Here is a 14,473-nt window from a genome sequence, read left to right as displayed (position 1 = left end):
GGAGCGACCCCAGTTTTCACCAACTGAGGGTCTGTCCCTCAGCATAGACAAGAACTGTTGTGTTTCTAATCTAGCTGGTTGTGGTTAACAAGTGGGCCCACAAGCGGATGGCAGAACGCTGAGCATGACAGACCTTGTCTACATTGACGGCTGCGTTGTGTTTAACACTGTTAGTGTTACTTGTATTCTAACACGATGTAATCTCCTAGGGTAGACAAGTCCCAAGAGGGCAGTGCATCCCTGGATGGAGAGGTTGGCAGAGTTTCCATCTCTCGGTGGGAGCCGGGAAGAGACCAGCTATCAGAAGCAGGCACCTGAGGAAGGTGGGATATTTCACAGGAGAAAGAGGAGAGAATAGCCAGTAATATTTGGTGAAATCACAAGGACAGACGTAGCATCCAGTTTCTGTTCTGAAGGCTAACTTCACAACAAAGAGGTCAGAGCTACAGTCCAGCCAATGGCATAGAAAGCAGCTTGATCTCTTCAGCTGGGAATTCCCCTGGAGGAGTCCCACAAGTGGTTGTAGAGTGGGCATAGGTAGCTCTTACACCAGCCCCCACTGCAAAATTTGGATCTGGAGCCACATGCTAAAGCCTGCGATATTCAGTGGTGCTCAGAGCCTGGGATTCGGTTCAGATCAAAAGCCAAAAGGGAGCCAGTCAGCCATGAGATCTGGAGCCAGAGCTGGGTTTGTGTTCTGAAGTTTCCTGGTATTTTGATCCAGGCATTTACATGGTTTACAGCCATCCATAATGTATAGTTCCTTTTAGCCATGTTTGTGGCCTCAAAATCCTCCAATTACCAAAAAAGGCAGGCAATCTCCATAGAGCTCCCTGCTCAGATTCCACCCCTGCCATGCCTATGCAAATACCCCCACCCAGCGATAGTACTATGCACTTAAATTGCACCTTTCATCTGACTCTCAAAGTACTTGACTTATATCACCTAGTGAAAACTCATATCACCCTAACTGCAGTGAGCAGATATTATTTTACAGGCAAGCTCCCTTCCCACAGATGCATCTTTTAGACCTATGCAACCGCTCCTTACCCATCACAAGCGGTTCATTACAATAAGCAGCATATTAATGAAATTCAGAGGTGATACGACATCAGGAGGAATTACAAACAATATTGAGGACGAAGAAATAGTACAAAAGGACCAAGAGAGGTTAGAAACATGGGCAGGACACACCACACGTAAGTAATATGTGATAAAAATGGCTTGTTGTCTAGTTGGCAGCCGGTATCAAGTGGAGTATCCCAGGGGTCAGTCCTGGAACTGGTTTTGTTCAACATCTTCATTAATAATCTGTAGGATGCGATGGATTGCACCCTCAGCAAGTTCGCGGATGACACTAAGCTGGGGGGAGAGGTAGATACCCTGGAAGGTAGGGATTGGGCAAAAAGTGACAGGATTGGGCAAAAAGAAATTGGATGAGGTTCAACAAGGACAAGTGCAGAGTCCTGCATTTAGGACAGAAGAATCCCAGGCATTGCTACAGGCTGGGGAGCGGCTGGCTAAGTGGCAGTTATGCGGAAAAGGACCTGGGGATTACTGTGAACGAGAAGCTGGATATGAGTCAACAGTGTTCCCTTGTTGCCAAAAAGACAAATGGCATATTGGGCTGCATTAGTAGGAGCATTGCCAGTAGATCGAGGGAAATTATTATTCCCCTCTATTCGGCACTGGTGAGGCCACATCTGGAGTATTGTGTCCAATTTTGGTCCCCCCACTACAGAAGGGATGTGGACAAATTGGAGAGAGTTCAGCGGAGGGCAACAAAAATGATTAGGGGGCTGTGGCACATGGTTTATGAGGAGAGGCTGAGGGAACTGGGCTTGTTTAGTCTGCAGAAGAGAAGAGTGGGGGGAGTTGATAGCAGCTTTCAACTACCTGAAGGGGGGGTTCCAAAGAGGATGGAGCTCGGCTGTTCTCAGTGGTGGCAGATGACAGAACAAGGAGCAATGGTCTCAAGTTGCAGTGTGGGAGGTCTAGGTTGGATATTAGGAAACACTATTTCACTAGGAGGGTGGTGAAGCACTGGAATGGGTTACCTAGGGAGGTGGTGGAATCTCCATCCTTAGAGGCTTTTAAAGCCCGGCTTGACAAAGCCCTGGCTGGGATGATTTAGTTGGTGTTGGTCCTGCTTTGAGCAGGGGGTTGGACTAGATGACTTCCTGAGGTCTTTTCCAACCCTAATCTTCTATGATTCTATGAATACGGGCTAGCTTTGTACTGGCATGTGCTAAGTGATACACAGCATGTGATGCCATGCTAAGAAGGATCTCCCCTAAGACAACATGGTTTTAGATTGTCCTTTCAACATAGACATTAATGATCCCATGACTCTTCTCACAAAAGCAGGGATTTGCCTCTGCAACTTTGGCCAAAAAGATCATTCCCATCTACACCAGTGTTATACACTGCGGTGTTCCCGGTCTGGCTGCCAAACCCCATCCCAGAAGTGGTTGCATTTCAGTGCTGTTGTACATGTATGATTTCTCGTCCCTGAGAAGTGTCAGGCTGAGTGGTGCTATGTGACTGTGAGATGTTGTTGTTATCATCAATATTTTCTTTTTCTTGGCTTTGTTTTAATGTGACTGACAATTAGCTGTGACGGATTAGTGAACAGTGTTTCTGAAGCGCATGGATTCATATACAATCTTCTCAAATGCAACCCTGCTCCCAGTGCACACCCATTTGCTATAAATGGGCGCACAGCTTTGCAACTCAAGTTTATGATTTTATGGTAAATATGAGTGAGGTTGAGTGACTGTGTGTATTGTGCTGGGACAGTTGTGATGATTTGTGTGGGTGGCAAATAAAGGGTGTGTGCTGCAGCAATGTGTGTTTGGGGGTCATTGTGTGCTGACTGTGTTGTTGTGTGGGGGATTGTGTTGGTTTGTGTCAGAGGGGTTATGCTGGGAGATTTGTGTTGATTTGTGCAGGTGGCAATTGGGAGCATGGGTGTGGCCACTGAGCCAAGTAATTCATGATCTGTGCAGTCTCTCGCTCAAATAACCAATGAAATCTTTGCATTCAAATTAGCTGTAGAGTAAGGGTGATGACTGGTTGAGTCAACTCTGATATCACAATGGTCTAGGACTCTTGGCATGGCATAGAGTCACACCTTACTGCAGCTGTGCACTATGTAGGTGGAATGTATAAAGTCAAAATGGCTCAGATCTTAACAATTGAATGGTAACAGACCATGACACCCAGTAATGATTCACCTTGCTGATATACTGAACACAAAGAACTCTCAGCCACACTTGCAGTTGCTTCCATCGTGCTATACTGACTTACCAGACATTTTAGGCTTCATGTGACACACACAGTGACATTCCTGAATTCTGAATAGATTTATCTATCTTTCTAATAAGAGTGTGCGTTAGTAAAATGCTCAGTTTGTAGAGTTGCCTTATTTTAAAATCAAAATAATTTATACTTCACACGTAGTTTTCACACCAATGTTTTTATAAGCAATGTGTTAAGCCATACGGTAAGCATGTTGTGCCCAGGTATGAAGGATAGTCTGCTAATAATTAGGACTCCAGAGATCTGGTTCGTTTGCCTGACTGTGCTGCAGACTTCCTGTGTGACCCCGGCAAATCATTCAGCCTTTCTTTGCCTCAGTTTCCCCATCTGCAAAATGAGGCTGATAATACTATAAGGAACTGGCTAGTGAGGAGGTGTACCACGGCCCTCTACTGGATGGATTTCTAAGTGCTCAGTTGTGTATCACAAGCCCTATTCTGCTAGCAGCTAGTAGGTATTTTCTTCCTCCGAGTGGTAGTGGCTTGTGCTTTTAGAGCAGGAAGATCTGAATTCTCTACTGGTTGTTACCCTGAAGTGACAAGGGGCCACAGTGTGCAGCACAGTGACCACCATGAAGTCCCAGGGAGCAACAGATTTGTTACTTGATACAAATGGATCATGGCACTAAACGAAACAAGTTCTGTAAAATCCTTTCATTCCCTCACATGGAAAGCACCAAAGAGAGGCCCAGTTTCATTATTATTAGATCCATTTTACAGATGGGGAAAAATGATATGCAGAGCAATGAAGTGACTTGTCCTAGGGGCAGAGCTGAGAATGCACGAGTTCTGGCCACCACTACACAACATGTCCTGGAAAACACTACAAATGTTCTATTAGATGCAACTCCACTGATATTTCACCTAGTTCCTGAGAGGAGATGGGTTGCAGGCAGCTGGTTCTGTGCAGTTTTATTTACTGAGGTCTCGTCTACTTGAGAACACTGCATTGCTTTGACTCAAGGTGTGGTTTAGTTAAACTGGTGCAGACCCCTGTGTGAATGCTCTTATTTCCATGTAAGAAGGACTTATTGCAGTTTAACATAAATCAATTAGAAATTGGTTTTAGCGCTCTCACAGTAAGCCACTTAAACCAATATAAGAGCATCCACACTAGAGCCTACACCAGCTTAACTAAATTGGTTTAGACACTGATTTAAATTACATGTTCATGTAGACAAAGCCTAAGAGACATCTGCATGGAGACAGAGGATCTGCCCCAGGGTCCTTCGTTGCTTAGTTCATCTGCTTCTGCTGCTCATGTTCCACCTGGGGTCATCTTCTTATGTAATACCATGCTTAGCTGCCAGAGAGAGGTGGATGTCACCTGCATGGGATCCTACAGAGCTGAGGACCGCCAAAGCTGCTAGGCTCCTGTTGTCATGCTGCGTCTTTAAAACTTACAACAGCACAAGGGAAACAGAAAGGACAATAGCAAAACTCTCCGTGCCATGTTGCTCAATTGCATTTCCATTAAATGTTAAGCATGAGGTACAGAGGGGCAATGGGATCCTTTGCTCTTCCCAAAAGGCAGAGAGAGACCTGGACAGTGTCAATTCCAGATCCAGAATTTGAGCCTCATACATGCAAAATTTGGGAGTGCCTGGCCCAGGGGGATTGGCTCAGACCCAGCTGTTCTTCTGTATTATTATTTATTTATTTGTATTATGGTAGCATTGAGTCCCCAGCTCCATTGTGCTAGGCACTGTACATGCACATAATGATTCTTTCAATTGTTTCTGGACTCAACTGGTAGTTGTCCTTCACCTGGTGAGGAAGGGCTGATATCAGGGAACAATAACACGATTAGGCTCCTGGGGTAGAGCGATTTGGCAGCTTAGTTGGCCTAAGACAGGGGTCGGCAACCTTTCAGAAGTGGTGTGCCGAGTCTTCATTTATTCACTCTAATTTAAGGTTTCGCGAGCCAGTAATACATTTTAACGGTTTTAGAAGGTCTCTGTCTATAAGTCTATAATATTTAACCAAACTATTGTTGTAAGTAAAGTAAATAAGGTTTTTAAAATGTTTAAGAAGCTTCATTTAAAATTAAATTAAAATGCAGAGCCCCTCGGACCGGTGGGCAGGACCCAGGCAGTGTGAGTGCCACTGAAAATCAGCTTGTGTGCTGCCTTTGGCACGTGTACCATAGGTTACCTGCCTCTGGCCTAAGATTTGGGTTTATTTCTCACTCCAGTCCGATACTGCATTTTAGTGCCACATCCATTCCTGCCTCTGTGAATTGCATTTTTTAAGGCCAAGATGAAAATGAAGGGAATTTGCTGCTGCTTCTGTTCACCCTCCTTGTGTGCCTTTTAAACCAGGCATTCTCAACCTTTTTCTTTCTGAGGCCCACCCCCAATGGCCTGGCAGTGCCACAACTGTTTTTCTGCATATAAAAGCCATGGCCAGCATTAGGCGGTAGCAATCAGGGCAATTGCCCAGGGACCAACGCCACAGGGGGCCCTACAAAGCTAAGTTGCTCAGGCTTTGGCGTCAGCCCTAGGTGGCAGGGGTCCCATACGGCAGGGCTTCATCTTTCTGCCCTGGGCACCAGCAAATCTAATGCCGGCCCTGCTTGGCGGACCCCCTGAAACCAGCTCGCGACCCCGCAGTGGGTCCTGGACTCCTGGTTGAGAACTACTGCTTTAAACCACTGGGTGGTTCATACACAGCCAACTTCTGCCTTTTCTTCTCTGAGGCTGGGAACTGCCCGTAGATCTCCTGAGCCCCACTCCAGTGCCTTAACCACAAGCCCATCCTTCCTTCCTGCTCTAACGAATAGTGCATGAGGGGTACAGAAGGACAAAGAAGAGAAGCAGCTGGAGGAACAGAAACTGATCTCTCCTATCACTGAAGGTATTGCACATTCAGGGAACTACAAACAAATGGCTTCTTTGATGCTTACAAGAGTGGAAATGACACTCCCCTAGTTGAGACTGAATCCCTGTATGTGTACTTTCACAGTCCTTAAGCTTCAATAATGGGGGTAGGGTGTGGGTCTCATTACAACCCAGCTGGCCAGGGAAAGCACTATCCAATTGGGTGTTTGATTAGGGAAAGCAGTGAATGCTTAGCACAGTTATCAGGTTTAAGGCCAAGGACTGAAAAGGGGGACTGTATCTTAGACCTAGAAAGAACAGAAAAGTCCATCTTTCCCACCCTCTTCTGGTGACTGGAGGGTGGCTAGCTGCAGCAGGGATGCTGACAAAGGCCTGGAATAAAGCAATAAGTCAGAGGTGTTGATTCAGGCTGTTTAGCCAGCTAGTTGTGTTGCTTGTCCACTTTGTCACTTGCAGGAACTCCGCCCATGACCACACCACCACCAAGTGGGTGCTCTGATTTGTCATGCAAAACCTTATAGAGCTGGTGGGGTGGATTTCTCAGCCCATTTGGGAGGCTCGGCTGCCAGTGACAAGTACCTGCTGGAGCTCTGCACTCCTCAAAGACTCCAGACCAGAGCACACCTGAGCTGCAGCTGCACTTCTCCTCCTGTAACAGCCGAAGAGGATCCAGTTGACATGGCGGCATCCCAGGCCTGGCGCTGCCTCGCATTGCTGCTCCTGCTGCTCTGTGACCCCGCTCGCTTGTCCAGGGTGCCCGCGCGGACGCAGAGGAAAGGGATTCTTGCCGAAGCCATGCGGAGACTGCAGGAGGTCTTTGACATTGAGGCCTTGCCCCATGATGTCCTGCCTCACAGGAAGCCACCCCAGTTTATGGTAGATCTTTTCAATAAGGTGGCAGATTCCAACGGGATCACGAAGGCCCCAGGGCTGCTGGAAGGCAACGTGGTGCGGAGCCTTGAAGACCGAGGTAAGCCACAGAGAAGGAGGCTGGGTTAGGATAAGTGGGACAAGACAAAGCTAGGGAGGCAAATTCACCCCTGGTGTAACTCCACTGAAGCTAATGGGTTTGTGGGGAGAGCAGGGCTGTATAGTGGGGGGGGGGGGAATGAAGAGTATGCTGGTGTGTACGTGTGTAGGAATGTGGAAGGGTGTTGGGTGATGTAAAGTGTTTTGTGTATACATGACCCCTGTAGATTAAACTTTTATATGGAAGCCTTTGATACAAACTCATTGCTACTTAGTGAATGCAGGGGGAGGTGGGGCATCCCAAATTCAGAATAAACACAGGTCTGATTATTTTTTAAAAATTCTTTTAAAATATCCTGTGCACAGAAAATTCAGTTTGGTCCATTTTATTAGCAGCCTGGCTCTTGCATGGTTATATGCTTTTGGTTTGCTGTGAAGATCTATTTTTAATTCTATTTTCACTTCATTGTCTTAAGTCTATCACTATTTTAACACACACATTTGAATAGTTCTTCCTGTTACTGCAGGTGACATATTGCCATTTCCTGGAAAATCAGAGTATTCTTTCTGTGTCTTGCATGTTGGACTGGTTATTAATAGTCCTGGTTTTTTTTCCAGATTATTTTGATCAGTCTTATTTCTACTTCAACATCTCTTCGGTTGGGAGGAATGAACAAATGCTAAAAGCTGAGCTCAGAGTTTTCAAGCTAAATAAAAACCATGTGCCTCAAAAATCTTTTTGGCAACATTTTCTCAAAGTAAGTGGGCGATTATATTATTAACAATAATAACAAATGACTAATCAACGGACAGTGTCTTTAAGCTAACAAAGTTAAAAAAATCAAGCATGAAAGAAATGAGACTGAAACCAACTACCCCATGAAACTATCCTGAGTTTTATGTAATTACTGCCAGCAATTTAGAAGTTTGACTTCAACAAGCAAAGCAATATAGCCAGGTTTTTGGTTTTGTTGCTATGCTGTTTCTTTTTTTCCCTTGAGTTTTTTTCAATGAAACATTCATGCGGCCAAACAATCTACTGGTTTATCTGTGCAAAAACAAACAGGACAGTTCAGTGATCCCTGAAGGTGAGCTCAAACCACAGCCAAGCTATCCTGGATTTTGAGACATTTGCAATCCAGATCCAAATTCTGCAGCTCCCTCCAGTCCATATCTACGGAATCAGGTGGCCTGCAAACCCAATGGGCAAATATGTGGGGCAACAGGAAACTTGGGACAATATCAAGTAGTCAAAAGAGACAAAAAAATAGATGGCCAGGTGATTTTTCCATTTGCAGATATTTTTTGTGTGTGGCTCTTAGTACATAAGATAATATCCAAGTGCTGAGAGAATATTCACTGTTTTGTTTTGTTTTTTTTTGTTTGTTTCATTATGATTACCAGATATACAGGTTCTTATTTATTACTTACCCCTAAAAAAAGACTGAGGATTAGGGGTATATATCTATCTAGGATTAGGGATCTAGATAGACCTATCTGTAAGTATAGTAGATTTACATTACTTCTTGCCCTTATGGGAAGCTGACCAGAAGCAACTTTTTAGTTTCAGTCTAGGTCAACAGACAGGGTGAATCCACCCTGGAAGTGGAGGAAATGTGTTTCTTTGATGCTGACCTCTTTGCTGGAGACCATCAATTGTTCCCCATTTAATTTTGTTTTGTTGTATTACCATATTCAAGGTGGATGTGTATGAGCTTTTGGACAGGGGAAGTAAGCCGCAGAGAAGAAATCTCATTTCATCCAGATTACTGTCTTTGTATACCGAAGGCTGGGAGGTGTTCAATGTCACGCAGACAGTAAGCAGAGAATTCTTAATTCCGTTGTTTTTTATGCTAAAGATATTGTAACAAATTCATGGCCATGGGCTAGGAACTTCATGCTGGATACCAAAACTTCAGGGCACTAGCAGAGACAGAACCTTAAATTCTCTAGTTCCAAATCCACAAGTCCGATAACCTGAGCTGATTAACTGGTAGCAGCATACGGCCTGCGACAGCCAAATGACCTTAATTCTGCTCATAGTAACATCATACAATAACTACATAATTATGATTAAAGCATTTTAATGTTTGCGGTCCCAGGGTAGATGTCATTGATTTCTTCGGAGAAATTGGTTTTTCATTTTCTTTTTATGCTCATGGCATCACTGTAGGGCAGAGTTAAGGTTATTTGGGTGCTTTAGCTTTGTATTTTCCATACCTTAATATCTCTAGATCCTTATAAATGTAACCTTAACTCTAAATCTCTTTGGTTTGTAATACATGTTTTGGAGATGCCCTTACATTATTGATATGTACTCTCAACCTTATCTCCAGCTGAACCTGTTTTTTTGGTGTGGGGAATTTCACTTAAAAAAACAAAATTAACCATCTGATATCAGTAATGAGTTGAAAATCTGTGCTATCAGCCTTATCTAATTATTTTATTCTATGTTTAAGATCAGATTCACAAGCATGCTGTGGATGACTGGTTGAATTGCCTCTGATGTTACAATGGCTTCAGCCAAGAGTGACCTGAGCCAGTGACTTAGCCTTACCTGTTAGTCCACAATCATAATAGTCAGATTCAGCTATTGTTAATAACTTAGCTTGATTGCTAATTTCTTCAGATGTAGCCTGCGTGTGAGATTTAACAATATGGAAAGTCTGGAGTCTGTATTATTCCATTATTAAGATTACTTTGGAAAAGAGAGATTTGAAAAAGGATTCTAAATTCCTGACAAGGATCAATTTTAAAATTAATTTTAACTCATAGATTAATCAATCAATGTATTAGTAAATTCTCCAAAAAATAATTCTGTATTTAAAGGCAAGGGCTGTGGTTTTGGGGAAGTTACACTGTATGCTTCATACAACACAAAGATGGTGAGTCCCTGGTTTAAGTACTAAACTCAATTTAACCTTAACTAGGCAGTCACAACTATTGTCTTCATAATAATATACATATCTCCTGACAATCCTTTAACCTCTTCCTTCTTCCCCCATATAAATATTACTTAGTCCTAATGAGATAGACTTATTCAAATGATCTTTTCCACTTTTCTTTTTTGTTCCGAGGTTTCCAAATGGTTTGGAAACAGCAGCACTAACCATGGCTTTTTGATCACTACAACTCATCTATCTAAAACCAAAATGGAATCCAACTTCGTCAAGTTTGCCAAGAGCCGGCACAATATGCGAGACAGTAGGAATGCTTTCTTGGTCCTCTTCACCAATAATGACAGACAGAAATCTTCCAGCTTCCTGCCCTCTTCCACTGGTAAGACAATGCAACAGTAACTCTTTGAACAGACACTCCCTTTAATTAGTTCCGTTACTTCCTCATCCATTTTCTGCAGATAGTTTCATTAGTCACATGCAGTTTCTGACACTGAAACTGATTCTGGTTTGCCACTGTCAAAAGCTTGCTTTGATATAATCATTTTATTATTTCCCTCCTGTAGTGGGTCACCAGACATTTTAGGCCAGGTCTGTATTAGGAGCGCTTTGCTGGTATAGTTATACTAGTGTTTTATACAGGCAAAGCACTCCTAGTTTGGAGGCAGTTTAGACCAGCAAAACTGAAGCTTATTCGAGCCTCACCGTGAGCAAAACAAGTTATACTGACAAAAGTGCAGTTTTGCCTGGTATAACTGCATCTACACTAGGTGCTTTTACCAGCACAGCTATGTCAGTCCCAAAACACAACTCATCGCATCCCTGACCAACATAGCTATGCTATGCCAACAAAAGTTTGTAATCTTCAGTCTACAGACCCGGCCTAAGTATGTCTTCTCTTCATGCCCACCATTCTAGTCAAAGGTGTAGAACCAGTGACTCCCAGCCTCTGAGCATGCAATGTCAACTCCACCAATATGTGGAGTTCAGGACCTCATGGGATGCAAGGTAGTGCTGGGGAAGAGGCACAAAATGCTAGGGAGGATAGCAAGCAGAAGGAGGGAAAAGGAGATACACTGGAGGAAGGGAGAGAAGAGGGCCAGAAGGGAAGACAGGCTGGAAGTGTCACTCAGATTGTGTGTTTGTGTGTGTGCATGTGTCCACCATGCAACGTTTTAGTAAGTTAAAGAAAAAAATTGGAATTTATACTACAAAGGTTTCCTATTTATTAAATTTATCTCCCACAAAAAATGTGATGGCTATGAAGCTAAGGTTGCAGGATCATATCAGGCTTTAGTGCATATTACCTTTCAAGCAGGTAAACAACAAACAGAATACACAAACAAAAATGAGAATCCAGGAATGCAGAGGTAAGATTGCACTTCTCAAATGAGGCACTCAAGCCACCTTAACTCAGCCCCTGTAGAGAGATGTTCATACCATCTTTCCTTCTTTCCCTGTAGACTATCGAAAGCATGCTTGAGAGAATGTTGGTTTTTATCTTTTGTTTCCCACAATCATGTCTTTAATACTAAGTGTGATGATTTGTCACTTCTTATGTATCTAATATCCTGACAGGGCCATAAGCAGTTAGAAAATGGAGTTATGCAGTATCTGTATTCTCTACTTGACAAACCTCCTAGGGTACCTCAGAGGCGAATGCTATTGCTGCAAGCTACAAATCATCTCAGGAGGTCTACAGAGAGGAGGGACTCGGTGAGCACTAAGCTTGGGGAACAGAAGATCAGGAAGGCAACCCCTTCATTCCTGTGGACCTTCTGAGGTCTGCAAAAGCCCTTGGAGAAACTAAGGAGGCTTCTTGGTCCCTCACTCAGGAGGCTGGCCAGGGTTTCCTTAGGGGCTGAGTTACAATTTTAAGTCTATCTGTGCAAGGAAAAGGAGTAGAAAACTTTTAGTTATTTTATTTAGGTAAGAAAGTGACCTGCCAAGGAAAAATATATTGTGTTTATATCTACTTTTGCTTCTTTATGACTCATAATAAAAGCCAAAAGGGTGTTTTGTTTTGTTTGTTTAAAAAGGAGGAAGGGTTCTGCTTCTTCTTTATTTACATTAGATTTGCAGGTCCTGTCTAGGCTAGAAGATTCTGCATGACTGGAGAGCTTATGCAAATGGTGATATCACAAAATGGAAGCTCAGCTGTCCAGAGGGGAAGGGGTTTTTAGTCGGGGAGTTTAAAACTTTTTTTGCTTTTGCTTTTGGTTTGCATTCTAAAACGTTGATTTAACTGCAATGACTAACTGACACTTTGAATAAGGGAAGTCTTTGTTGACTGTTCAGTACTTCACCTCTTAAATTACAACAAACATCCCTTACACCTCCCACTGATCCTCTACCAAAGCGACGAGAGATTAGTCTTTACAGTCCTGATACGTCCAAATAAATAAAACTTAAAAATAAACTTTCCAGCCTTATTTGTACATCAGAAAGGACCCAAACAAGACAACATTGTGCTGGCTCATGAGAACCAGACAGTGAAACTGACTAGAAAAACAGTGAAACAGACCTGCCTAGTGTCAAGTTTACAGTGAAATTCTGGCTCCCTGTCCAGTAAAAGGACTTTATGTTGTGGCTTGGAGACAGAATTCTGCTTCTCAGCGTAGGGAACCTTTGCCCCATCTACAATTTGTGGTCAATAAATCTGGGCAGTCCATGTTCCTCTGGTTCTCTCCGTTTCTTTCCCCTCCGCCTTATTATACAGAGACATAACCAGATTTGGCTCCGTAGTGCAGGGAGCTGTGCAGTCTCCAACTGTTTCATGATTTTCTGACCCTTTGCTTTGTATTTTCACTGCTTTTTGGGTCTTGCATGCCAAGTTGAAGCTATACATATTCAGACTGGAAATAAGGCGTGCATTTTGAACATAGGATCAGGATGAGGATAATGAATCATTGGAACAACGTACCAAGGGTCATGGTGGATTCTCCATCACTGGCAATTTTTAAATCAATATTGGATTTTTACTTTTTTTTAAAGCTAGGCTGTAGTTCCAAAGGGATCCTTCTGGAGGAGTTCTCTGGCCTGTGTTACACAGGAGATCAGACTAGATGATCACAATGTACCTTCTGGCCTTGGAATCTAGGACTCTACGAAGAAGACTTCAGGATTTGGTCCTGAGGGAAGTGCAGCCTAATGTATAAGTATTTAAGATTTATAATACTGTCATTGTCTAAGGCTATGTCTGCACTCCGAGCTGGGAATGTGATTCCCCTGCCTTTGTATACATACTCGCACTATCTTTGAGTAGCAGTGTAGCCACGGAAGCACGGATAGCACAGTGGAGACATGACTAAGCCATGGGTAGCATGAACATGGCGAAGCCGTGCCTCCACTGCGACTGCCTGCACTATTGTGGTTGCGCTGCTATTTGTATTCGTGTTAGCTCAATGAAAGCTAGCATATGAGTATACGGACAAGAGCAACCACAACCCTTACTCATGGTATAGATGAAGCATAAGTGTCATGGTCGTTACCCAGTTTTGTTTAAATCTATGTGTTTCATGGGGACTGTCTCCTTTGAGATCAATAAACTCCTCCCACCGTATAGACAGAAATACTGTGTTCTTCATGACAAAGAACTTACCCCTGTCATGTCCTTTTGCTTTCAGAATTCCAGCCATCCTTGCCTGAAGACGATACTTCATCACACCTACCTCACCAAAACGAGGTCTTTGCAAACATCAGAGTGAACAAAAGCAGAAGAATTCGGGATACCTCCTTCTTCTCCCCCAAAGGCCAAATTGTGCCATGCCAGCTCAATGATCTCTTCGTCGACTTCCATGAAATTGGTTGGGCGGGGTGGATCATTTCCCCACGTGGCTACAAGGCTTATTATTGCAAAGGGGCCTGCCTGTTCCCCTTAGGGGAAAGTCTAAGAGCGACCAACCATGCTACCGTCCAGTCCATAGTGCATACGCTGAAACTGTCCAAAGACGTCAGCACGCCGTGCTGTGTCCCAGACAAACTGAGTTCCATCAGCATTATGTACTTTGACGACAGTGAGAATGTTGTCCTTAAGAATTATAAAGACATGGTGGCCACGAGCTGTGGTTGTCACTAACAAGAGCCCTTTCTGCCTGCAACTGACTTGCATCTGGACTCGGTGCACCCATTCTCCACAGCCCCAGTGGTGCTGGAACAACTTTTATAGTGAGGGTGCTGAAGGCGGATACCATGTATTTGGGTTGTTATTTCTATGTCAAGCCGGGGGGGGCGGTAGCACCCCTAGTTCCAGCACCTACGCACAGCTCTTGTGATGTTCAATTTAATAACATGTCAGATAAGGGAGGAGCCAGGCAGTCAGCTTTGAAATGGCTCCACCTCAAGGCTCCACCCATGGGACTGCAGCAGAGAGGAGAATGCTACCAAACTCTATAGACTTGCTGACTTTTCAAAGGGTCTCATGCCACCCGGCCTGTGGTGACAATGC

At 43.8% G+C, this 14,473-nt stretch overlaps 1 protein-coding gene across 1 annotated transcript; it reads left to right on the top strand.

The window, feature by feature from the left end:
- The first annotated feature begins 6,831 nt into the window (after positions 1-6,831).
- Positions 6,832-14,195, top strand: LOC117880562 (bone morphogenetic protein 2-like). The gene is made up of 5 exons (XM_034776849.1): positions 6,832-7,130; positions 7,748-7,887; positions 8,830-8,946; positions 10,207-10,408; positions 13,653-14,195. The coding sequence occupies exons 1-5, from the start codon at positions 6,839-6,841 to the stop codon at positions 14,102-14,104; spliced, it is 1,203 nt and encodes a 400-aa protein (XP_034632740.1). The 5' UTR covers positions 6,832-6,838; the 3' UTR covers positions 14,105-14,195.
- The last annotated feature ends 278 nt before the right edge of the window (positions 14,196-14,473 follow it).

The sequence above is a fragment of the Trachemys scripta genome, chromosome 7 (assembly GCF_013100865.1).
Source record: "Trachemys scripta elegans isolate TJP31775 chromosome 7, CAS_Tse_1.0, whole genome shotgun sequence".
Lineage (NCBI taxonomy): Eukaryota > Metazoa > Chordata > Testudines > Emydidae > Trachemys > Trachemys scripta.
Note: the sequence above shows the minus strand (reverse complement) of the source record. Positions and strands in the feature narration are given on the sequence as shown.

What these genes read in the sequence shown, in the direction of transcription:
- LOC117880562 (XM_034776849.1), top strand. Translation starts at nt 6,839, where the DNA reads ATGGCGGCATCCCAGGCCTGGCGCTGCCTCGCATTGCTGCTCCTGCTG. An exon ending in TTTGGCAACATTTTCTCAAA is followed by an intron (nt 7,888 to 8,829) that starts GTAAGTGGGCGA and finishes ACCATATTCAAG; the next exon opens with GTGGATGTGTATGAGCTTTT. An exon ending in TGTTCAATGTCACGCAGACA is followed by an intron (nt 8,947 to 10,206) that starts GTAAGCAGAGAA and finishes TTTTGTTCCGAG; the next exon opens with GTTTCCAAATGGTTTGGAAA.